Raw genomic sequence first — 26,229 nt, forward strand, 5'->3', positions numbered from 1 at the left:
TTAGACCAATAAAGGAGAACTGAATATCAACAAGGTGGATGACAATTGCTGTTAGAAACTAATAGTGCAGGAGAAAACAACTCTTAAAGTAATAGGCCACCACTTTTCTTCAAGATGAAACCAAATCTGCTGTACGTCCAGCAAATAATTATATATATACATTTAGAACAAGTAAACTATAATTATATGTAAGTCAAATTCTAATTTTTTTCTAAATATATATATATACTAGCTGTACTACCCGGCCTTGCCCGGATAATAAAAAAGTCTTTGGACAGAAAATTTATTCGCATTTAACATATAACAACATTTGCCATTCTAACTTTCAAACTACATATCATGAGAAAAATGTTTTGTGTAGTTGAAATAAATTAGGAGAGAAAATAAAAACAGCTGTAAAGGTTTTCAAACTTTTTCAAACAATTGTAATTTTAAAACTCATAACTTGAAAGAAGTTTTTCATTGAAATAAATTAGGAGGAAAAATAAAAATGTCAAGAAGTTTAAATGTAAATGTAAAATTATCATCAAGTAATGACTAAATATATTTTGTTTTGCTACGATTACAATGAAAAATTATTTAGTTTACAATTACATAATTTTAGTTCGTTTCAGTGTAAACATTGGCATGCCAATGTTAGCATTCCAAAATATCGTAGGCAGTAAATGTACATAGAGTGGTAGGCCCTATAGAAGCCCATAGTAACTATCTAATGCAATCACCTCCTGGTAAAAATACTCAAAATCTTAAAAAATAGTAACAAAACAATATGTTAACTTTAGTAATCAATAGTTATATAGGTACCTACAATGATTTTAGTGCATTTAGTGGTTATGATCTGAAAGATAGTAAAACATTACAACATACTATGTGTCAAGTTCCTGCCTTAAAGATAGACGTGTAGCATAAACACAGAAACAAACTTAAATGAATTCATCTTCTTAAACACATACTTTAAGGAAGTTTTAGTAAGTATTTTAGAAAACTTCAAACTTTTGATAAAAATTTTATCATTTGTCAGTTTGCGATTGGTTTTTACCGTAACAGATAACGCTGAACTCAACAAGGCGAGCAGCGTATATTTTTCAATAACATATATAATCAGTACACAATCGCCAAATTTTAAGTTCGAGATAAATTATTGTTGATATCGTGAGGCGGAACAAATTAGCCCTAACGAACAAAGACGAAGAAACATCGTGTTGCATATACCTAGGTCCCAAAATATTTCTTAACAATGGCATTGTAACACGTGGGTGCAATGCTAAAATAATTAGTGTGTGCATACATTATACCGTATATAAAAACATCTTAGATCATGATGCCTTGAATGGCTCAGTGGTAGAATGTCTGAATTTTACACTTGTGGTAACAGTCTCCATGGGTTCAAATCCATCATAATGTGGAATTTTAAATCCAAGATTTTAATAGCTATAGCTGGACACGCACAGCGACGACAGATACACATACGACCATATATATATATTTAAAAAAAAGGACAATTTAATTTCTTGAGCTGGCAGAAGCTTTAGCTAATTTTCTCATCAGTTGACAAGTAAAAAAGTGAAAAATTAAAAAACAGTCAGCGCCACGATAAAATACATTCAACCCTGATTTTGGGCATATTAAATTTCTACAAATACTTGAAGTAAATCCCTTTTGGTTGGAATGACAACTCCCACAAATCATGATCTTAAACAAGGGAAAACTCCCTCTTGTATTAAAGTAATGGTATACATACTATACTATATTCATATTGTACAAATGAATTTCAGTATATATCTATATGTCTTTATTTTATATAAGTTTCAATGTTTGTCAGCCATTCTTCTGTCCAGTTATAGCGATCAAGCTTTAGCAACGAAAAATCACCTTTAACATACATTTGAACTCCCGACATTCAAATTGCAAGTCTAGTAACAAGAGGGCATAACTCCTAGTAACAAGAGGGCATAACCACGAGAATAGGTTGTTCTTATTATTTTCATCACTCTTACCCTTTTCCAATTACTCATGTCAAATGTACGCTTTTCATTATTAATTACTATTACCTTTTGTGTTTGTTATTTTTGTGAAAGCCAACTTTTACCATAACCTATTTTTTTAATTTGTGATTCTCAAATGAGCCATTTCAATTTTAAATGTGCCTTTACACTCATATTTCTGGTTTCGGCAAATCTATAAAAGCTATAAATGCTCTTCACATGGACAATTGTATTCTCTGGAAAAGGGATTGCCTCTACATTTTTTCTCCATTCAGTCAGACAAAGTATCAGGCAAAGAAAGACCAATATCTCATTTTTATGTTGCATCAGTATCAGCCATCAAAACTTTGAATACCTGAGCTTCTGCTGCAACAATAGCCTTTTTTGTACACACACTTCCACATACACTTTACTCATTGTATATTTGTTCTCCTAATTTATTTGAAGTGCACAAAAATATACTATTCTCATGATATGAAGGTTGAAAAGTTAAATGATAAATGTTGTATATCGTAAATAAAAGTAGGTTTTTTGTGCAAAAACTTATTTATTATCCGGGCAAGGCCAGGCATTCAGTAGTGTGTACACTGTATATATATCTCAATGTCTGTCTATCTGGTAGTCCAGTTACAAAAAATAAACTCACTGCATTTGAACTCACAACTTCCAGTTCTGCAGACAGGCATCCATTAATACACTACACAGTCCAACTGTCTATGCTAAGGAATAAACTGGGTACATACCTATTACACATGCTAATCTTTCATGGCTTTAAGCTCAGCACTGAGGCTAGCGTTATGCGTGAAGACATACCAGAAAAAGTATGTGCTCTTATGTGAAAAAAATGCCTAAACTCACATGGTCAACCAAACTATTGCAATCAGTATAGAGCTGTAGTAGGCACTGCAGCCGGTACAGTAGGAATTACACAAGACTAAACATGATACACAGAAATTAACACAGTACACAGTAACAAATGAAAGGCTTTCATTTAAAAGTAAAATGGTAAATGTTGCATATACTGATAAAAAATAAATTTTCTGTACAAAAACTTTTTTATTACCCGTGCAATGCTGGGCATTCACCTAGTATATAGTATATATATATGCCTTGTTCTCACTTTCTAGCCCACCTTTCCAGCAATACTATTTTTAAGTAAACTATTTGAATGAACTATATATAAAATATAAGCTGCAACTAAAACTGTATCTATTATAGGGCAACAACTAGTCTTTATGACTTTGTGACATTTCAAATATCTATTAACTTTTGCTTGTTGCTTATAATCATTTGGCAATAACCAACTACTGTCATTTTTTCTAATACAAGACAAAAGGCTTTTGGAAACTTTTCATGTTCAAAAAGTGATTCATGGGAGTTGTCAGCTCAACCGAAGGCAATTGCCTCAGTTTCCATGGATTATACTGATGTATGGCCTTGCCTAAGATTTGGTTAGAAAAAAACGCATACTTTCTTTTAGTAAATGTATACTTCAGAATTTGTGAAAAATTGGATGCGTTTAAAATTGGGGTTGAATGTATTTTTTCAATGGTGTTTACTCCTTTTTGATTTGTCGTTCTAGTACTGGTCAGCTGATCAGAAAACTAGCTAGTTTCTGCGAGCTCATACAGTCAATTTTTAAACTTTCCTAAAAAACTATAAACTACCTTTTAATATGAAATGTTTTGTCAACTCTGTAAATAAATGAAGTAGACAGTCATATATTTTATGTTATGCACATTATTATTACTGTTACTATTATTATTTTTATTATTATTATTATGAGTTATGGAACCTTATAGCTATTGCTATATTACAACTCTAGTTCTGAAGTTAGCGCACACACCAGTCACTAGTCACTATAACATATACATAAGTTATGCGTTTAATATCTTCATTTTTAAAGTTGTCTCCCCGATTGGTTATATTGTATACAGTATACTGTATCGGTTATACTCCTCTTTGTATCCATAAGAAATTTGAAAATGAACCTGCATTCAAACCTTTACTTACAATCAGCTGCTAGGCCAGATTTTTGATAGTTAACTTTAAATTACAGCCAACTTTTTAATCTACGATGAAAATGGTTTTAAACATTATCTTTGAAATCTTTCGACCTATTGTGATTTCAGTGGTAAAACTAAAAGGCTAAAGAATATCACCACTTTCAAGCATGGCCACAAAATACCTTGGGAAAAACTTTACCCACCTGATTCTACGTCTGAGTGAACTCGGTCGTATATGCTTGCTTTGTTTTTACAGACTTCCAGTTTAGGTTGGATTGCAAAATATTTGATCACCTTGAGGGTTTTCAATATAATTGCAAAGTCTAAAGCCGATTGAACAATTAGTTCTTGTGAGGCCAAAATATTAAAAACACTGTTATTTTTTTAAATGAAAAATGGCTGCTGACTGAAATTTTTACAATGAAGTTTTAAAAATAGACAAATCTAGAATGCTTCTCCTTTTCAGCAACAAGAGTGTTACACTATTTGTTTTCTATTTATAAGAATTATACAGTCTATCAGACTCGGTGTACTGCAATCATTATGTCTTTTTAGTTAGCTATAAAACATTACTTCTTTAAAAACGTATGAAAAAACTATTTACTTTAAGTTTTGTTTTTTAATTGTGCTCTACAAGCTTGAAACTTCTCAAAATGATTTTTAAATCCAAAAACGTTGTGCTACATCGGAAGTGCTTTCACAGTGGGTGGAAAGCTGTTAAACAGAAAACAGGAAATTCATTAAAGATAAAGTGTATGTTTGCTGTACTCATATGATTTGATTAGCAGCATGGCTTGAGGCCTCCATTGACATGACGTCTGGTCTCTATGATGACCATCCCACACAGACGCGCGACTTACCATTGGGGATTCTTCTTCGACTTCTCCATCCTTCTGATCATATGACTGATATATTCTACTTTTTTCAATGAAAGTAAAGTCTTTGTTCGGTTGTTCGTATCCATAGCGACCTGATATAGCGGCATCTCTCAGTTCCTTGTCTACTTCACTCGCTTCTTCCTTCTTTAGTCGAGCAAACGCACCGATCTGCTTTTCCCAACCGGCAGCCATGTCTCTCAATGATGCCCTGAAGAGAGGAGAGTCATGAAGCATCAGAGAATGGAACAGCATGCAGAACTAGTGAAAGTAATTAGTCATTTTAATTATTTATATCCAATATTTGCAGACATAATAGACGAATCCTATCATTATAAAAGCTATTCAGCCGTTTACTAATAATAATAATCACATACGTTTGTAGAGGAAGCGCCTCCGCAGACGTTTTTGTTAAGGGGGTGGAATAAACTATAAGCTAAGTAATCAGTGTGTTTTTTATTAGTAAACATTAGAATAAACCATAGATTTATAATAAACCTTATAGGTTTACATGTCTATGGAATAAACAGTAAAAGACATTACTAGCAAAATTATACTGATATCTTAAACTGGACATGTTCAATTAGCATGGTGACGGCCACTTGTATGAATATTCTAGAAAGATTAGAGACGTGTAACGTCATGTCAAGAGTCATGTCCGCGCTTCTGTCTGTCTGTCCGAGGTTACGGTTAGAGGTTAGGAAGAAATTCATCACACAGGAATCCAACACAGATATTCAACATAGCAGCCAGACCCTCTACCACCTGCACCACTTCACTACTTTGCTGCACTGTGGAATAATTGTATGTATAGCTGTTACACTCTCTATCTCTCACGGTGCATCCGACTACCAGGGTAATTATTACTCTGGCAGTCGGGTGCATCATGAGAGGTAAAGAGTGTAATAGCTATACATACAATTATTCCACAGTGCAGCAAAGTAGTGAAGTGGTGCAGTTGGTAGAGGGTCTGGCTGCTATGCTAATTATCTGTGTTGGATTTCTGTGTGATGCACAGCCTAAGCAATTTTAACAAATGATCTATTCAAAATAGACATCACTGTACCAGTTATAGATGTCAGAGATAAACACATACAGAGATGAGAGAAATCATGGAAACTGTTGAAAAATAATATGACTGAATGGAGAGAATACGATAATTTAAAACTACAAAGCAAATTTAAACAAAGTTCAAAGATCAAGCTTAAAATTTCATTCACTGAAATAAAGGAAAATATGAACGGAAATGAGAACTATTAGATGACTATTACCCCTTGTCACGTTGTCACATGATTATCACATAATTGTCACATGACGTTGTCACATGATTACCGTATGCTGACTGCTTAAATGTGCAGACTCGATTATTGCAAACAAAATTTTAATATTTCAATTTAGTTCATCAGAGGGAAACTGCAAAAATTTGAATTATTTTTAGACGTTCAAAGTTTTTACTGTTATGGATTTTTTAAAAAAGGTAAATAAATTAAACTTTATACTGTTAAACTTAAAAAGCTTTTACCTGTTTAAAGTGAAAATATGAAAAATTTGAACAGACTCCTAGAAGAATAATTAACATGTCAAAGTTGGTCTGACCAAAAGTAAAAGCAGAAGTCATCAACTCATCAGAGACTTTAAAAAAATAAACCTGGTAGCTTCAAGTAAGCATGACTCCAAATAAATCTTTGATAGAACTGTTAGAGAATGGATGACATATATATCTGGTGAGAGTTGTGTAGTTTATTAAAGGCTTTGATTATACAAGCTTGATGACAGCCTGAGAGCTCCATCTCAAGTCTAAAGAGAAGATGGTCGTGGTTTATACTAGCGGAGAAGACGGAGAAGACTTCATATTATATAATTGTACTCGCAATGGATCAATACAGACAATATAAATGACAGAAAACTGCTCACGCAAAATAAAAGGAAACAGCTTCTATCTGCTGCTGCTGGTAATAACGACAAACTCTCTGTATTGTCTGTATTGATGTATTGCGTGTATAAATGTATAATATGAATGCTTCCCTGCTACTAAAAATTACGAACCTTTTTGCCTTTAGACTTGTGCTAGAGCTCTCAAACTGTCGAGTTTTTTTCTCAAGCTGCATATGTGAGCCAATCTGTTACTAAAACTAAAGAATTTTTACCAAAAAGAAAAACAAATTGAAAATGAACAGCAGAAAACATCTATGAATGTTGCATGTTGAAATTATTATTGAGATATCTTTTGCCACCAACCGCACCTTAACAGCTCCACACCCTATAACACTGTCAGCACTAAAATGCACCACACTTTTGTTCAGATGAATAGAAATAACTCGTACTTAAAGGATTAAATGAAAAATTACTTAATTATTAATGCTTTCGATATATACTCTTCTACAAATAAACCGTTTTTGAGTTTTCTCTGGATTTTGCCCATCAAAATGGAATTAGCTGAAAATGGCAAGAATCAGCAGCATATGATATTTCTTGCAGTTGCACGTAAGTGCGTGTGAGCGATCTCTCAAAGCTCGAGTGTGCTGTCTGTATCAAAGACCGGTGCACCATTTGCCATTTGTCTGTAGAAAAGTTATAATATTTATTTTCCTTCTGGAGTGCCTATTAATTCATTTCTTTCTAATTATTTTCTAGACATTTTCATCAATCTGAATCAACTTAAATTTCTATAATTCTCTTACTCACTATTACTCTGAAATATACTTACATCTGTCCATAAACACAGGACATGGACACAGGAGTTAATACGTGGACTATGATGATGAATCTGAGGGCGTTTATGGACAGATGTAAGTATATTTTAGAGTATTAGTAAGTTAGAGAATGATAGAAATTGAAATTGATTCAGATTGACGAGAATGTCTAGAAAAGAATAAGAAAGAAATGAATGAGTAGGCACTTTAGAAGGAAAATAAAGATTATAACTTTTCCACTGGAAAATCGCAAATGGCGCACCCGTCTTTGATATATCTGCTTTACTTACTGCAAGCAGAGGCTGCGCGCGTTTGGTTACATTGTTATACAAACAATGTATCTGTGATTTGGACTAGACATGTCGGACTCTAGTAGCAAGGAACCACAACAACTGGAGACATGAACAGTTACAGAAAGCAACTTAAGGTTAAATGTCATTCCTCCACAAGTTGCCTTTTCTGGGGACCCCAACCTGTAGTTTACAGGTTGGGGTTCTAGACCACAAGGCCACGGCACTTCTACCTGTACAGCTGATAGAAATCACCAAAATATAAAAGGTTCAACAAACCACCAGGTACTGAAAGCGTTTAAAGCAACAACTTGTATGTTTCAATCAACAGCTATCTATAGCATTTAACAGATAGTTTATTTTTACTCATGTCATGCTATTAACATATTAGCATCTGCAAAGATTGTGTATCATTGCTAGCAAGAGAAAAGTCAATTAAAACACCAAAATACTTGTTAAACTTATAATCAGAGCAGCATAATGCATTTACTAAAAATGTTATTAAAATATGTAATGTAAATAAATACTATAAAAATTAATAACAGTATTAAAAATAACGCCATAAATATGCAGCATAATTTCTGCTGCCTAACTGCTCGACTAAAAGAGAGTTTAGTCTTTAGTTTAGTTTAGTTTAATATAACAGAAAAAGTTTCATAGAGCAATTATATTTATTTGTTGGAAACCTAAATTCTAAACCTGCCACGTGCCATCAGGCAGCAGTCTGATATGGCTGATGATGTCACTGATTCACTCAGCTAAATATTGCAGGACTCAATTTTGAATAACTCGGGCATCTTTTGAATTGAATAGGAAACTTATTGGTATTCATTTTTGTAAACAAAATTCTTTTAAAAATTTTAAGAAAACTAAAAAACAGGATAACCATGTTGTTAACTCGACCTTTGACTTCAAGTGGTCTAAAGGTCAAGCATGAAAGTTCTATTGACTATCAATTGGTTGAGCAACCAGAGCGTATTTTATTTGAACAACCATAGAAAATGTAAACTGTCTGAAAATAGATAAACCACGTGATGCAAAAGAGCATCCAGGTCCTTTAAACACGAGCAATAGGAGGGCAACCAGTGAAATCAAATGCATGTATATCCCGAGGGTAGACAGGTTTCATTGAGACAGGATTCATGAGTGTGGTGAATAAATTACTCCTAAAGTCCATACAGATGAGATAAGAGGTTGACCTTAGGATTGTTATGGAGGGCTGATCAACTTTATAAAATTCACCCTCTATTTGTGGTTATGAGAGCAAAATTGGTGAACATGTGTTGACTCGAATAGACCAGTTCGCACACTTTTTCAAGCAGCATGTGGCTTCTAATATTTAATATAGATTAGTTTCTACATAAGTAGTATTACTTTACCTTCCAAATACCTTGAAATTGGAATTGTCTGAGCGATGAAAAAGATTTTTGAACGGTTATAGAAATACGGCGCCAATTCTTTTCTGGCTATTGAAAACAGAAAAAATAGACTAAAAATGGATAGAAATACAAATTACTTAGTCAAAATACAGTGATTTAGTGAAATAAGTCACTTTAGTGCATGTAAACATCTTATAGAAATGTTGGTCTGTACAGACACACAATTAAGGATAAACAAATCACCTACACTAAAACTATTTCACGATCTCTGTGGTTTTACACTGGAGTCCTGAATGGTACGAACGCTACCTTAAATTTAGCCTCTGATTCAAGAAAAATGCAGCTATGTTTCCATTGAATGCACAGGTCGGGCATGGCATCAGCTAAATGGTTGTTGTCTCTATCTATCCATCCATCCGTATATCTATATATCTATCCACCCATCCATCTATCCATCCATCTATCTATCCATCCATCCATCTATCTATCCATCCATCTATCCATCCATCCATCCATCTATCTATCCATCTATCCATCCATCTATCCATCCATCCATCCATTCATCCATCCATCCATCCATCTATCTATCTATTTATTTATCTATCTATCTCTATCTATCTATCTCTCTATCTATCTATATATCTATCTATCCATCTATTTATTTATCTATCTCTCTCTATCTATCCATCTATTTATCTATCTATCTCTCTCTATCTATCCATCTATTTATCTATCTATCTATCTATCTATCTATCTCCACCAAAAGAGAACATTTAGAAAAAATGGCATTCACTTCAACATGATCATTATAATAAAACTGCATAGTAAATTTTTACCTTTCAATTAACCCAGTTGGTTAATGTCTTAATTTATTGTAAGCTGTGTCGGCATTTGCTTAGACATGTTTAGAAACCTTTTAACAGCTACGACAAGTATAGTTTTAACCATTGCTAAGATTTTAGGGAAGAGTGACACATGTAGCTATTGCTATGACAATGATACACATTGTATTGCTATAACGATGATACAAATTGTATTAAACTCCCTTCTAAAATCGTCTTTATAAACTAAAACAATCTATTGTTCACGATTGATCAAATATCACAGCATATGGGCTTCAACAAGGCCTTAAAATATGCAGTGATGAAAGTTTGTTTTCTGCCCTTGAGAAGGTGAGAGGAAGATGACACAGACAAAGTATGCTACAATTGACAGTTTTAATGTCTTCTCTGTCTACAGCTAACAGGCAACTAACACACCTAAGAAGAGTAGATAATTACAAGTCTATGATTCCGCATACAATAGATGTATTTTTAGAGAAAGTAAGAAATTGTGATACGATCTATTATGAAGCTCACACTGATTGCTGACTGGCATTTCTAAAATTTGTCTTCAGTAAAAATATATAACATTTGATAAATTTTTTAGACTTCTCCATTCTTCGAGCTAGAAATTCATGCCATGGTTATACGCTCATTTAAACAGATTTAACAGACAAGTCAAACTATTTCAAGACATTACGGAAATTAATTAGAGCATATGGTATTTCTCAAATAAACCCGACAAAGTGATGCTTTAGAGGTAGCTGATGAAACGTAACTTTGGCAGTACGCCGAGTCTGATACAGTGTGTATATTCGTTATGAATGAAAACTTAGTTTTAGTGTAAATTTTTTCTTACTGAAAATAATTTTTCCAGCTTTGTCTATTCTAGATCAGTTGGTATATAGAATTTCATCCAGTGTGTCTGAAAACTTATGTTTTGTTAGCAACCATTTTTGACTTCTCGGTTGGTGAAAATGCCATCAGAGTTTTGGCGATATCTCAAGGACGAGTGGGCTAATCGGTTCTAGAGGTCAAAGCAAAGCTTGAAACGTATTACGCACTAAGCTAACAAGCTTTTGTAATTGTGCGTAAATTTTTACACAGCTGCAAGTAACACAACGTTTACAAAACAATTTGTTCGACACAGTGTACGGGATTTGAACTTCCCAGCCAAAGATGAAGTATGAAGATTTTTAATAATAAACCTTGGCTCTATGATATGAAATGCCTGAATTTGGTTGTTATGTAGCATAAAAGATATTTACAACACGTCTCAGTGCGAACTAGCCAAATAAAACATGAAATTGACACACAACAACCGACGAGAAAGCCTCATTAAATTTGACGAACATCCCTAGTAAGTTGGTTAAGTTTCCTGAATTCAACAGCTCAGATGTATAATGAACAATTCGCCTATTTACATTCGTCTTAAATGGTAATAAAAGTTACCTACCAAATGGAGATGTGATTAAAAGATTCACGATGTCTCAAGTTACCTCCCTCGTCCAACTGTTTGCCTAAGACTACGAGAAGAGTGATGGAGTGATTAGCAGCACGAGTTTGAGAAGGTTTCTCCTAGGCACAGTTAAGGTGGGCATTGATTTTATGCATTAGCAAAATACTTTGACAGCAATGTCAAAGTGCCATACAAAAATAAAATTAGAGAGAGAAACGCTATATAGCTAAATCCAATTTTTAAGCTTTTTATAAGCTATAAATAGCTCATAATACATTAGGTCAAGAAAAACAGCCTAAAGAAATTCTGCAGACTGATATACAGGTAAGAAATGTGCTATATATATGCGACAATGTTCAAATTCGTGTATAGCAAAAGCGACACATCATATGAAATTCACTAGAATTGTGCTGTACAGACTCATGCTGAAGCATAAAGCAATGGTGAATGTCAAATTGATATCCATAGTTCTAGTGAATGACTGTAGCTGATATTGTAGCAGTTTTATTGATGCAAAATGAATGAAAAGCTTCATCATGTTGAAGTCAAAAGCACAGATTCATATATACGAGACACACAGGCAGGTAGTAAAGGCGTGGAAAGAATGAAAATATGGTTATATTATTATTGCTAGTACCTTGGCAGTCCTGTACGCTGTAAAGAATAGCCATGTGTGCGATATGGGCAATAACTTGACATTGCGGAAGGATTGGCGCAGATGACAGCCGCTGGTCTGAAAGTCGTTAGTTCAAATCCTGTATGTAGCGATCGTTTTTCCAAATCTCCAGCCGTGGCTTCTGACAGATTGACATGGCTCTTATTATAGTGAAGATTAACCTATTTTCAAGGTACTTATACTTTAACAACGGACACTATGAGGACAGAGCCAGCCTGAGTGAGACAAGGTATTCAAGCTATCATGTAAAAAAGCTACTTCTTGGACTTGATATGTATTGCACTCCACTACACTAATATAGTATGTTCTTGTGACTCCAGGTTCTACTGATAACCTGCAGCAATTACTAATTGCTAGTACATTGGCAGTCCGTGCCTCGTGACGAATTGGCAGTATAATAACTATGTGCACTATTATTCCAACAGAGAGCAAGGTGGTCTAGTGGTGCAGATGGTGGGGTGCTCGGTTGCGGAGCTCAATATCCGAGTTTTATTCCCTTGCGATGTAATCTGTTTTCTCAACATCCAACCTTGGCTTCGGACAAACATCACGTTTATTATAGCACAGATTTAAAAAAGGGAATGAGAAAAATGCCACATCTGGTCTGCATACCTGTTCAATAGCATTCCCAGGTGATATGAACCAGTTGGTGTTCTCAGGCCTAGATAGACATGCTATGTTTTCCTTTATTGATGCACTCAAGTGACAAACACTTGAGCTCTTCTCAAGAGTCAATTGAATGCAAATCATAAATATAATGATTGCCTGAGGCGTCTTCATAGAAGACCTCGAGTGTTTATTCTGCAACTAAACACGATTGAATTTGGTATGATGTTTCCTAATGCTTTAGAGGTACTTATAAGTTGTTGTTATCATCACCTTGTTTATACAATCAGCTGATCAATGGTTGATGTTCTCAGCTATACAGCTGTCAGAAATGATGAAGCTAAGATTAAAGGTGCGCACTTTAACAGACTAATTCAAGGAATAATGATTTATTAATATGCTGCTGTAATGCTATTGTTTAAAATCAACTGAGTTCAGTGCATGATGATGAAGCAACAACTAATCTGTTCCAATGCATTATGTAATGTTGTTCAATGAATAAGCAGCATATTCCTAACCAAGAATAGACACACAGCCGTATTTTTTATGAAATCCTCTCGTGATCGATGTACATCAGCAACGGTCTGACAAAATGTAAGTAAGCAAAGAGTCACACAAACGATGGTTTCTATTGCCTAAAAGGGTGGACTAATGGGTCGACGTTTAAAATTTTGTGATCATGTAAAAAAGGAACACAGGACATACACAGGGGCATTTTATTCTTTGTCACAATTAATGCAAAATTTCGACGAATTTTGTGCCTGGTTCTTGTTTTATTACAAAAAAATAGCTTTAGCAATTGTAAATTTATCACTCTTTGTATTTTGGCAAAATATTTACTGTTTATTAATCAAAATGGATTTTCTAGTGTTTCAGAAGAGCTTGATAGTTTCTCATTAGCGCCTTCACGCTGTCAGCCAACAGAACCATAACCATAATAAAAGCAAGCAAACATTGCTTTTATTAAAAACATGCACAAAATGACTCAAATGAAGACAGTGACACCAATACACTATGTAAAGTAAGAAGATTGCTTAGGAGGGGTGTTACTCGGGAAGGGTGTTACTCAGAAGGGGTGTTACTCAGGAGGGGTGTTACTCAGGAGGGGTGTTACTTAGAAGGGGTGTTACTCAGGAGGGGTGTTACTCAGGAGGGGTGTTACTCAAGAGGGGTATTACTCAGGAGGGGTGTTACTTAGGAGGGATGTTAGTCAGGAGGGGTGTTACTCAGGAGGGGTGTTACTTGGGAGGGATGTTACTCAGGAGGGGTGTTACTCAGCTAGGACAGATTCTCAACCCATAAGATGTCTTTTTTGTTTCGAACTCTAATCTGAACAGCCAAGCTAGTTCCAACTCTAAAGTTAAAATTCAATAAACCTTGTCATTTGCTGTTTTATGCTAGTCAAATTGCACATGTATACCGATATACTACATGAAGAAGATTGCTCAGAAAGTGTGGGGCAAATTCTCTCAGCCCACATTTCTTTTCGTGTTTCTTAAAATACTAATAAACGTCATTTGTTGCGTTATGATAGACCATTTCATATAGTTTTGGAGAGAACACTGGCTGATCTCCTATGTCCTTTATGAGCGGTTAGCATTTATAAGAGGGCATCCGTCTTTTCATGGCTGCTGTTAATCCATACTTGCTTTTGTTTGTTATGCCTCGAGACGTGTATGGCTTTTGTAAATTATGCATTATGTATACCCAGCGATATTAGAGCCAATCGATGCTTCGTTAAAGGCTGCAATCATCAATCCGCCCTCTATAATTTGATGGAGTAGAAATTAGACGCCTTGTAATCCGATGAAAGTAATCACGCGAGTTGATTGGGTCGAAAGATGCGGTGAAAAGATGATGACACAAACCGTAATTGATAGTTTCTCTTTAGCGCCTTCGCGCTGCCAGTCAACATGAACCATAGTTATTCAGAAAAATAAATGAATTGTTAAATTGAACGCTGCAGAGCTTGTCTTGAGCTAGTACAGCTGTCAGTAAAACTCGTAAGAATAAAAGACTATAAACTGGCAGCATAGGGTAAAAAACGCAAATGACGAGACTGCGTGTAGCCATGATGAGACAACTGTGCAGCATAATGCATCTCAAGTAAAAAGATAAAATCACACCGATATGCTAAAATGGGTAAGCCATGGTAGACGACCTGATAGAAAAAGGCCTAGGATGGTTGGGACATATGCACGGGATGGGTTATGAGGGACTACCAAGACAACTATTATATTCACAACTGTACGAATGAAGGAGGAATCAGGACAGACCCAGCCTGAGATACAAAGATGTAGCGATGTTTAACATGGAATTGGCTGACCTAAATACGAACAGATGGCAAGAGGGGGAAAACAGAGCCGGAGTCAGTGATAAAGCCTAAACCCTAAGACAGTCATTGTGGAAACAATCGACTGCAAGGGCAAGAGAGGAGAGTGGAAAGGGCATTAACTGTTTAGTAAGATGACACCTTACTATATCAACGATTCTGCTCGTCGTCCTTTAAAATGAATCAACAAGGTGACGAATAATCTACAGATATACTATAGACCTTTAGTAGAGATGCACCAAACGACTAACTTGATGGATGGTGTACTAAAACTTCAACTGTGTACAGAATCACTCTGTACTTAATTCTCGAAACACTAAAGACATTGCAGAAGGAATATTAAGATTCTTGACCTCTATTTACCTTAACTGTTAGTTGTCTGCCCATGAAAAATCTGATCTCCAATGAGGTTACATTCTTATGGCATTGATCTTTAATTATGCTTTGACCAATATTTTTGAGAAAAAATTTGCTTTTTTGGTAAGTGCCTCATTGCATGACAAACTTGTAGTGTACCATCACCTAATGAATAGTTGCTGACTCCATACAACAGCAGCTTTTTAAAAAAAATGTCAGCTCTTTCCGGCTTTTCAGAAGTTAAATAAATGTTATGCAAACTGGGAAAAAGAGAACATTGAATATAATTTCATTGTCCTGGAATGCATGACTATCGTTGCTCTACATAAGTGGTTGGCTAGTAGCCAAAACAGTCAAATATGAAAAATTGTAGCCTGAGTTACTGTACCAAAACATGAAACCTTAACGAGGCAATGATAACGAGATATAACAAGCAAACCAGACATGCCTCGTTATAAATTTAACCTTAAAACTCAAGCTAAAGATGACTTGCTAATACCAAATACGGGTGCTCTATAAGTTGCCCTATCAAAAGGTATTTCTAGCCTTATAAATACAATTCCAATGTTAGCCTACTTGAGAAAGAGCGATGAGATGCATTTGAAATGACTTTTATATTTGTCTGTATATTTCAATGTTTACTAAAACAGCAAATTTATTTAAAAATTCTTTTGATTTGCATTGTAAAACTTTCCACAAAATAAAATAATCCAACCACGACTGTGTATGGTTAAATAATACCAATTATTGCGATAGAATGTAAAATGATGAAAAACAACATAGTAAACAATCGAAAATGGTGGAAGTCAGCGAGAAGAGATATGCACAAATAATATAAGAAAATCAGCACCTTAACAAGACTCTTTCAACACATAGTTGGGAGGGTCTCAAGCACGCTGTACATGCAATACTCAAAATCCCTGCTGCTATCGAACCTGCAGTAACTGACTATCAGAGAGTATAAAACAAAGTTGACTACCCTAAGACAACTAGAGAATAAAAGTTATTACAAGGTAAGTAGAAAGTGGTAAAAAATTGTATAAAAACTGGAAGTATTATAAATCTATAACATCTGTACAAACACAGAAACGACGGAACCAAACAGACAAGCAAAGGATGTTTTGAAACATCAAATTATAAGCGGAAAACTTAACAATACTCATCTTAGTGATGCTCACCCATCCCTTTGCTTGTAGTTGAGCAACCAGTGACGGAGTACCCTAAACTGACAGCAAACTCAAACCTAAAGAGAAGTTTCAGCATCCTGTCCCTCATTCTCTTCGGAGCTCACTGCTGCCTTACTCTTGGATACTGGAGGGAAGGAAAGCTTCCAGGTGAGCAGTGTACTAGCCATCGCAGCTTTCATAGGCCGGGTTTCATCTCCGGGTAAAAGCATAAATGTCGTAGCCACCACAACAGAAGAATTGTTTATAGGTTCCAAGGCTAGTGGAACAATCTAAAACATATCAAAATTAAACTATGTAATAATAAATTGAAACCAAATAAATTTTTACATCAACTTTCATATTAAGAGTGAATTAAAAAGAATAAACGACCAAAATATCTACAAAAATTCTATAAAAGAAAATGGCCGCAGTTTTGCTCTGAGAACTTGCAATCTTTCAGGTAGCTTGATAAATTCTGGGTTTAGCTGTACATGTGTAGTACCTAAAGATGTATATGTAATTTTATTATCAGCAGCCTTGGTTTTGACTTCTGATAATTTCATTGCATGTAGCTAGCACTTTGTGTTGCTTGTGGATATATAGCATAGTTTACTGTAGCCTGTCTTGACAAACTGCTGTTTTTTGCGGAGTTGTCCCCTGTCGAGCCGAGCGAGCAAAACCACAGCTTGTCACAATACACACTGCACCTGATGCATCAGCTGCACTTATAGGGAGTTGTTCTCTTCCGTCTATGCGGCTTGGCTGTGATGTTATGTCGGTCGCTCCATTGGTAATCATAACGAATTTGGCCCAAAAATTTATGTATAAAAAAATAAAATGAAAATGTTTAACCAGAGACCAGCCTCTGCAGCAAAACTTTAGTAGAACTTGAGAATAAAATAAATTAAAAATAAAACCAATAAGAACAAATAAAAGTGACTGATACAAAAATACAAAAAAAACTGACTGAGTGCACAAATAACAACATGTTAAGTTGCTGTTGTTGCCTAAGTTCTTAAGTTCTACTAAAGTTTACCGCAGAGACTGGTCTCTGGTTAAATCTTATTAGTTTCTACATAAATTTTTGGGCTAAATCCGTTAAGATTACCAATGGAGCGACCGACATAACATCACAGCCAAGCCGCATAGACGGAAGAGAACAACTCCCTATAAGTGCAGCTGATGCACCAGGTGCAGTACGCATCGTGACAAGCTATTGTTTTGCTCGCTCCACTCGCCGGGGGCAACTCCACAAAAACAACAGCTTGTCAAGACAAGCTAAGTTTACTGTGGCTACTGCATAGTTTATTTGAATATGCTCTGTACCTGACCACTGCATGACTCACTATGAAATATGAATGATTATGCAACTGGTGTGGAATGCAGGAATTTCCATTCATGAATTTTCTAGAAGTTTTGTTTATGTTTATAAGCAGGCAGAACTCTGTAGTAAAAATCTATCCTATACTAGAAGCTATTCAATCAGGTTACTTTATATTTTGCTGAAACACAACGTAAATAAATTTAGTTATATTCCAATGACAGACCTTGTTCATATTATCGACCTGGTTACAAGTCGACTGTCTTGTTATTGCAAACCAAAGTAAAAACCCGTTTGAATAAATCTGAACATACGTTAAAGGAAATATTGCAGGCTCCCGAGCTTACAGGTCCAACCGTGTCCATGCACATCATCACGGCAGCGAATGGCCTGTCTGCCATCGCAGTCAGCTGCACCTCGCGCACCGCTTGTGACTATGACAAAAATAAATAAAGGATGATAAAATATTTGAAGGATACGAAAGGACAGCAGTGGTCATAGCTATTCATTGTAATTATAGTTATTCATATAAACAGTTTGATTGTAAACACATTCTCGCTGAGGGTTTGGAAGAACTAACAATGTTACCAGTCACGGCAGCAAATATGCTGACAGAGGAAACTCAGACCAATGAGAAACACTTGTTGAACTCTCCTTAGATATTGTATTTAGAATACTGTTATCCAAGCAGTATTTACTGTTTTTAAAACGTTATTTGTTTCTGCTACATACTAAAATGATGTTGTCCGCACTATGAATAAACATTAAGTTAGTGTCTGTGTCGGAAAGCAAATCTACCAGATTTTAAATTGAATATCATCTAAAGACCTCCTTTAATAAATTTGCGGCATAATTTTTTGCAACCCACTCTTTTGCCGAAATCTTTAAATTACAGTTTAATACCCGAATAGCCTTAGAAATAGGCTATGATTTGTTTAATACAAGCTTGTATTATACCCATAAATAGAGTGTTTAAAATTTTGGAAAGACAGGCTCTTGAAAAGTTACTGAATATTATGCATCAGGTCTGGCTAAAGTTGAATAAGTCAACTGCCACAAGCTAATTAAGTCAAGTCTCACAAGATGAACCAGTCAAGCGTCACAAAGTAAACTAGTCAGGTCTCATAAAGTAAACAAGTCAAGTCTCACAAGATGAACCAGTCAAGCGTCACAAAGTAAACAAGTCAAGTCTCACAAGTTAAACAAGTCAAGTCTCACAAGTTAAACAAGTCAAGTCTCACAAGTTAAACAAGTCAAGTCTCACAAGGTAAACAAGTCAAGTCTCACAAGTTAAACAAGTCAAGTCTCACAAGGTAAACCACTCAAGTCTCACAAGTTAAACAAGTCAAGTCTCACAAGGTAAACCACTCAAGTCTCACAAGTTAAACAAGTCAAGTCTCACAAGTTAAACAAGTCAAGTCTCACAAGTTAAACAAGTCAAGTCTCACAAGGTAAACAATGACTGTATAACTACATGTATTCGTTCCTTAGTATTGTGTAATGCATACTCGGCGAATCAGCTGCAACTCTCTCATCTTCCATCCAATAGCGACAGTGCAGAGAAAGAGCAGCAGACCAGAGCTAAACACATTCACGAATACAAATATCGCTATCTTGGAGGAATCTTGGGTGAACTTGAGACTTCCCGTGGTGACAGAGGCACGCGACCTCTGCAATACACACAATCGAAAGTTGTGATGGCCTATTTTATGCTATGATCGCAGCGAGACAGTCACACTACTGGTCAAGGTGATAGTAATAATAGCTGGGCATCTACTTCAAATCAATGTAATATATGCAAGATAACTTACAAGAGAGTTACTAACAGAATCTATACACATATGTAGGTTCCATGTGCATTTGGTCTTAGCTATATCTTAAGGGAGTCACACATATGTATATCACACATACAAGTACCAAGATCTACTGGTGGGGACAAGAACCTTGGGTTAACGGGTGTGAGGAAACAATCTTTTATTCAAAAAGTGCCATTTTAGCCCCAGCATCTAAAATTATTTGAGCCTAAAACAACATGCAACATTTCAGCCCATTCTACTATCGGGAATTTAGTTTCAATAAAGAACATACGCAACCACTAACGATGCCAAATGTGTCTATAGATCGCTCAGAAAAGATACTGCAAATCAGTGAATTCCTGTTACATTTCTGTTGGTTCTGCCACATCAGAAACATCACAGTAGCAGCATTCTTGGAGATGGCGAGTGCATTACTTCATACATGAGGGATAATTAAGACTACATATAGAGTTGAGATAACATACCAGCATTACATAATAGAGTTGTTTCTCCACTCCATCCTTAGGGAAGATAACTACTAATCTGTGACCTACACTAGTCACTTTTAGTATGGCGGATGCCCTGAAATAAAAATTATTATCTGCTAATCTAGCGCAAACCCTTGCATAACACTTATAAAAGATCAACTCAGTAGGCTGTTTCAACTTGTGCTCACAAACTCGAATGTCATCAAAGAAGATGAGAAACACCGCACTTATTAACAACGATGGTTTAGCAACTCAACAGTGTGCTTATGGAGCTAAGATTTCCTAGCAAACCCTAAAGCTCCGATATGAACAAATTGCATACAACATCTAAAAATTATTTTGATGATATCGTCACTGCTTTAACAATTTTCAACTCCGCTCTTATCAGAGAAAAGTATTATAAACGCTATATGTCAAATTATTTCTTGGACTTTATTGGCTAACTGTTGCCCTTTTTGGTTTCATGATTCTTTCAGGATATTCATATATATGCATATATATATACATATATATATATATACATACATATATATATATACATATATACATACATATACGAGGTCTGATCCAAAAGTTCCCGGAATGGAGTTGTATACTCGTGCATATTCACACGATGGAAAAACCCATTCCAGGGTTGGCTGGGAAACACCTCTGGAGTGTTGTCACAAAATTTCAGGTTGCTATGACAATGCGTTCTCATGTGAGCTAACGATATGTCAAGGTCTGTCCGGTGCTTCCGTCTTTTTTTAACAAATTTATCGTCATGCCTAATCAATCGGAACAGCGTATTTGCATTAAATTTTGTGCAAAATTAGGGAAAACAAGTACTCAGACAGTTGAAATGTTAACTATAGCTTTTGAAAATGCTGGTCTATAAAAACACAAATTTTTGAGTGGTACAAACGTTTTTGTGAAGATAGAGACAGCACTGAAGATGACGCGAGGTCTGGCAAACCAGCGTCGGCAAGAACCTGCTCGTAAATTGACAGTGTGAGGTCACTAGTCATGCCAGATCGACGTTTAACCATTAGAGATATCTTGAAAGACTGGACATATTTTTGGAACTGTTCAAAAAGTTTTAACTGACAATTTAAACAATTTTTTAACAAATTAAACAAGTCGCAGCAAAGTTCGTGCCAAGCTTGCTGACTGATGACCAAAACGAGCTCAGGATGCACGCTTGCAACGATTTGAAGGAAGCTTTCAAGAATGATCAAAACTTTATTTTAAAGGTCGTAATATCATTGTTTTTCCTAATTTCACACAAAATTTAATGCAAATACGCTGTTCTGGTTTATTAGACATGATGATAAATTTTTTTTTAAAAAGACGGAAGCACCGGACAGACCTTGACATATCGTTAGCTCACATGAGAACGCATTGTCATAGCAACCTGAAATTTCGTGACAACACTCCAGAGGTGTTTCCCAGCCAACCCTGCAATGGGTTTTTCCATCGTGTGAATATGCATGAGTATACAACTCAATTCCAGGAACTTTTGGATCAGACCTCGTATATATATATATATATATACATGTGTATATATGTTTGAAAAAATATTAAGAAGAAAGTAAACTTTTAGTAATTGCGCTACAAATTTGTTTCGTGCGATATACTCATTAGACGTGGTTGTACTAGTACACGCTAGTACAACCGCGTCTGATGAGTGCATCGCACGAAACAAATTTGTAGCGCAATTACTAAAAGTTCACTTTCTTAATATTTTTTCAAATATTTTATACTCCACTAATTATCTTTTAGGTTTTTAGTGTAGAGTTCTCTTTTTATATGCTTTTGCACCTGCTTTTAGTTACTATACATATATGTATATTGAAATGTATCATACTTGGAACTAAAACCAGAGTGCTCAACATAAGATGGAGCAGTATAAATTAGAAAATTAAATAGTTCACTTATCTTTTTTTCAGCTAAAAAAAGATAAGTGAACTATTTAATTTTCCAATTTATATACATGTATATATATGCTAGCTCAATGCGAGGCGTTGCATAAGTAATAAAAATAATTTCCGAATGAATTTTAATAAATTAGCGTAGTAATTTAAGCTAGTCCAATAATTTCACTACAAAAAGCGCCGTGTCTTAAGCCAGTTCCTTTTTACTAGCCATGATTTTCAAACATGCTAGTAATAATAAATAGAATATTTCCAAGCGCTTTAGGAGTGCACACACTAGCCGATGTAATGAGGAAGACCACAATTATTCCATTGCACAGCAATGTACCCACTTGGCCTAGTGGTTTAGCATGCCTGTCTACAGACCTGAAGGTTCTGGAGTCCTACAAAAATTCCTACAATTTTATCGCTATAAATGGACATACGAATGACAGACAAACACTGTATGTATATCTTGGATGACATTTGCCATAGACTTAACCGACACGCTGCTGTCTGCTGTCACATATTGCTCTGTATATGCACTGCAAAGACTGGCAGCACTGTTTGTAGACTATGTTGCGAATTATCAGCAAAATCAGAAAAAATACTACAACAAAAAGGAGAACAAATAGATTTATTTTTACAGCCCATTTGAATAAAAAAATTTCAATTTGCAAAACAATTTTTCAAACATATTTTAAGAGCTAAATGTAAAAGTTAAATACTACAAAAATTTCTGTGCACCAATAAAAAGGGAAAACAACCGAATGATGTTGGCTGAGTAACTGGTCCAAAAACTGAATACATACACTGAATTACATAAATTTTGCCCTCAATGTTCACAGAATATTTAGTAGACTACATACATCTTCATACAATGTCTCGCCTAATAAAATGTCTGCTTGTGTTAATTTGACGCAACGTGTCGGGCATGTCAGACTTGTGAGGCATGTCAGACGTGTAAGGCATGTCAAAGGTGTCGGGTATGTCAGACGTGTCGGGCATGTCAGACATGACATGCAAAACCTGACAAGAATTTCAGAAACGCTAGGCTTGTCATTTATAACTGACATCAAAAAAAATTCTAGACTAAACTCAAAGAATTGTGAATACTTACCCATCTTTAGAAGAGTTGTCCTTTCTCTTTGGCTCACTACAGAAAACGAGAACAGTCCAAAGAACTAAGTTAATAAAAGTAGCTCTACCTGCTATCAGGAAATATAGCAATACAAACTATTTAAGCAAAAAAACTAACGATATTTACTAACAGTCATGTTCATAAATATTACCACCCCTGTCATTTTAGAGTGTTTGCTAACTTTAGACCAAAATTCTGGAGATTATCGCTGACATACCATATACAAACCTTATATCAAATTAAAACTTGAAGTCTCCTTTATCTGATAGACCCAAAACTAAATTTCCCAACACAGGTCGACCTTGATTTTGGAATTAAAATTTTCGATTCCACATCGTTTCGGCCATGCAAACAGCTATGAAAAGTGAACAAACTCTTTGATATGAGTTGGTGGAAAGAAATAATTGTCTCTGAAGTAAATTTAAATGGAATTATGGGTCAAATATCAGAAATAAAATATCGTTGTTTATTGCTCAAAATTAACTCGGTCTTGAGAATGAGAAGAGTTCTTCCAATGTGTATGAAATTAGTCTCATTGGGAAAAAATGGAGTCTCAGCTTCACTTTGATATATAAATTGTTGAATACACCATAATTATAAGACTTACTGATGCTTAATTATAATCCTCTCATCTAAAGCCTGGTTCCCATATACGTCGCCAAGCACTGGGCGACAGCACCGCAGGCTATTAACGGTGAAATGGGAACCTACATGCCGGGTACTGCCAGCAACGCAATAGTTCGGCGCTGTTCAAATTTCGCAAAAACGCCTCAGGCAAAGCCTTCCCGAAATGCACTGTACAGGTGAAGGTCACCATTATAGAAACGGCATGGCGAGCGAACATTTTATTTGATTACGCGATTATATTTAGCGATGCAGCTTTTATATGTGAACAGATGCCGCCGAGCCTAGCGTCGCAAGCGTTTTGCTGCACAAGTTACCGCCGGAGTCTCGCAATCGATATGGGAACCAGGCTTTAAACTACTCGTAATTCCAGGGGTGTTAATATTAATGAACATGACTGTAATTTACTTGAACATTTACCTATTATCAGAGGAGCTATTAATGTATGCAAAATAATCTGGACACTGATAATATGTATGCTGATGGATTGAATGGCAGCAACAAGAGACATGTTATAATTCACACACGAAATATCGACAATACATGACTGATATACACGAAATATCAACAATACATGACTGATATACACGAAATATCAACGATACATGACTGATATACACCAAATATCAACAATACATGACTGATATACACAAAATATCGACAATACATGACTGATATACACGAAATATCGACAATACATGACTGATATATACGAAATATCGACAATACATGACTGATATACACGAAATATCGACAATACATGACTGATATACACGAAATATCAACAATACATGACTGATATACACAAAATATCGACAATACATGACTGATATACACAAAATATCGACAATACATGACTGATATACACGAAATATCGACAATACATGACTGATATACACGAAATATCGACAATACATGACTGATATACACGAAATATCGACAATACATGACTGATATACACGAAATATCGACAATACATGACTGATATATACGAAATATCGAGAATACATGACTGATATACACCAAATATAAACAATACATGACTGATATACACGAAATATCGACAATACATGACTGATATACGCGAAATATCGACAATACATGACTGATATACACGAAATATCGACAATACATGACTGATATACACGAAATATCGACAATACATGACTGATATATACGAAATATCGAGAATACATGACTGATATACACCAAATATAAACAATACATGACTGATATACACGAAATATCGACAATACATGACTGATATACACGAAATATCGACAATACATGACTGATATACACGAAATATCGACAATACATGACTGATATACACGAAATATCGACAATACATGACTGATATACACGAAATATCGACAATACATGACTGATATACACGAAATATCGACAATACATGACTGATATACACGAAATATCGACAATACATGACTGATATACACGAAATATCGACAATACATGACTGATATACACGAAATATCGACAATACATGACTGATATACACGAAATATCGACAATACATGACTGATGTACACGAAATATCGACAATACATGACTGATATACACGAAATATCGACAATACATGACTGATGTACACAAAATATCGACAATACATGACTGATTACACGAAATATCGACAATACATGACTGATATACACGAAATATCGACAATACATGACTGATATACACGAAATATCGACAATACATGACTGATATACACGAAATATCGAGAATACATGACTGATATATACGAAATATCGACAATACATGACTGATATATACAAAATATCAACAATACATGACTGATATAATCTAACTAAAAGTTGTTGATGACCAACAAGTAACAACAGATTGCTTTTAGAAGAGCCAGATATTATCTATAGAGTTAAGTGTTACTAATCGATTAATTGAAGATATTAATTATTATTGATGCACAAATACAATCGAACCATGGAGCAAGCCATACCCTTGTGATTTCAACGTAAGCGTCTTATTTTCTAAAGAACTGAAACATCAATCAACTGTTGTTCAAAAGACTTTCTATCTAATATGTACCTTACGAGAGTTCAACCAATACTTTCTATCTAATATGGACCTTACGAGAGTTCAACCAAGACTTACAAATGATAATAAGCAGCGTATTTGCCAGTAATGTCCCATTCCTCGACCTCAACTGGATCTGGAATCACGACTTTAGCATCTTTAGTAGACCTGATAACATATGTGAAACAAAGGAGGATAATTTACATAGAATCGACCTAAAAATGGTGGGGAAGATGTCGTACATATGACATATAGATTAGCATC

General features: G+C 35.2%; 2 protein-coding genes across 2 annotated transcripts in view; both read right to left on the reverse strand.

The window, feature by feature from the left end:
* LOC137401660 (sodium-dependent glucose transporter 1A-like) overlaps window positions 1–11,553 on the reverse strand; it is a 45,464-nt gene extending 33,911 nt beyond the window's left edge. Inside the window, exons 1-2 of the mRNA XM_068088114.1 lie at window positions 11,506–11,553; window positions 4,852–5,077 (exon numbers count right to left, since the gene is read on the reverse strand). Coding sequence (XP_067944215.1) covers window positions 4,852–5,061 — 210 coding nt within the window. The 5' untranslated portion in view covers window positions 5,062–5,077; window positions 11,506–11,553. The remainder of the gene's footprint in view (window positions 1–4,851; window positions 5,078–11,505) is intronic.
* A 4,550-nt stretch (window positions 11,554–16,103) lies between these two features.
* LOC137401382 (multiple epidermal growth factor-like domains protein 8) overlaps window positions 16,104–26,229 on the reverse strand; it is a 92,859-nt gene continuing 82,733 nt past the window's right edge. Inside the window, exons 15-20 of the mRNA XM_068087699.1 lie at window positions 26,044–26,133; window positions 23,263–23,298; window positions 20,248–20,344; window positions 19,475–19,636; window positions 18,281–18,400; window positions 16,104–16,935 (exon numbers count right to left, since the gene is read on the reverse strand). Of these exons, the coding sequence (XP_067943800.1) occupies window positions 16,723–16,935; window positions 18,281–18,400; window positions 19,475–19,636; window positions 20,248–20,344; window positions 23,263–23,298; window positions 26,044–26,133 (718 nt within the window). The 3' untranslated portion in view covers window positions 16,104–16,722. The remainder of the gene's footprint in view (window positions 16,936–18,280; window positions 18,401–19,474; window positions 19,637–20,247; window positions 20,345–23,262; window positions 23,299–26,043; window positions 26,134–26,229) is intronic.

This window comes from Watersipora subatra, chromosome 8 (assembly GCF_963576615.1).
Source record: "Watersipora subatra chromosome 8, tzWatSuba1.1, whole genome shotgun sequence".
Lineage (NCBI taxonomy): Eukaryota > Metazoa > Bryozoa > Gymnolaemata > Cheilostomatida > Watersiporidae > Watersipora > Watersipora subatra.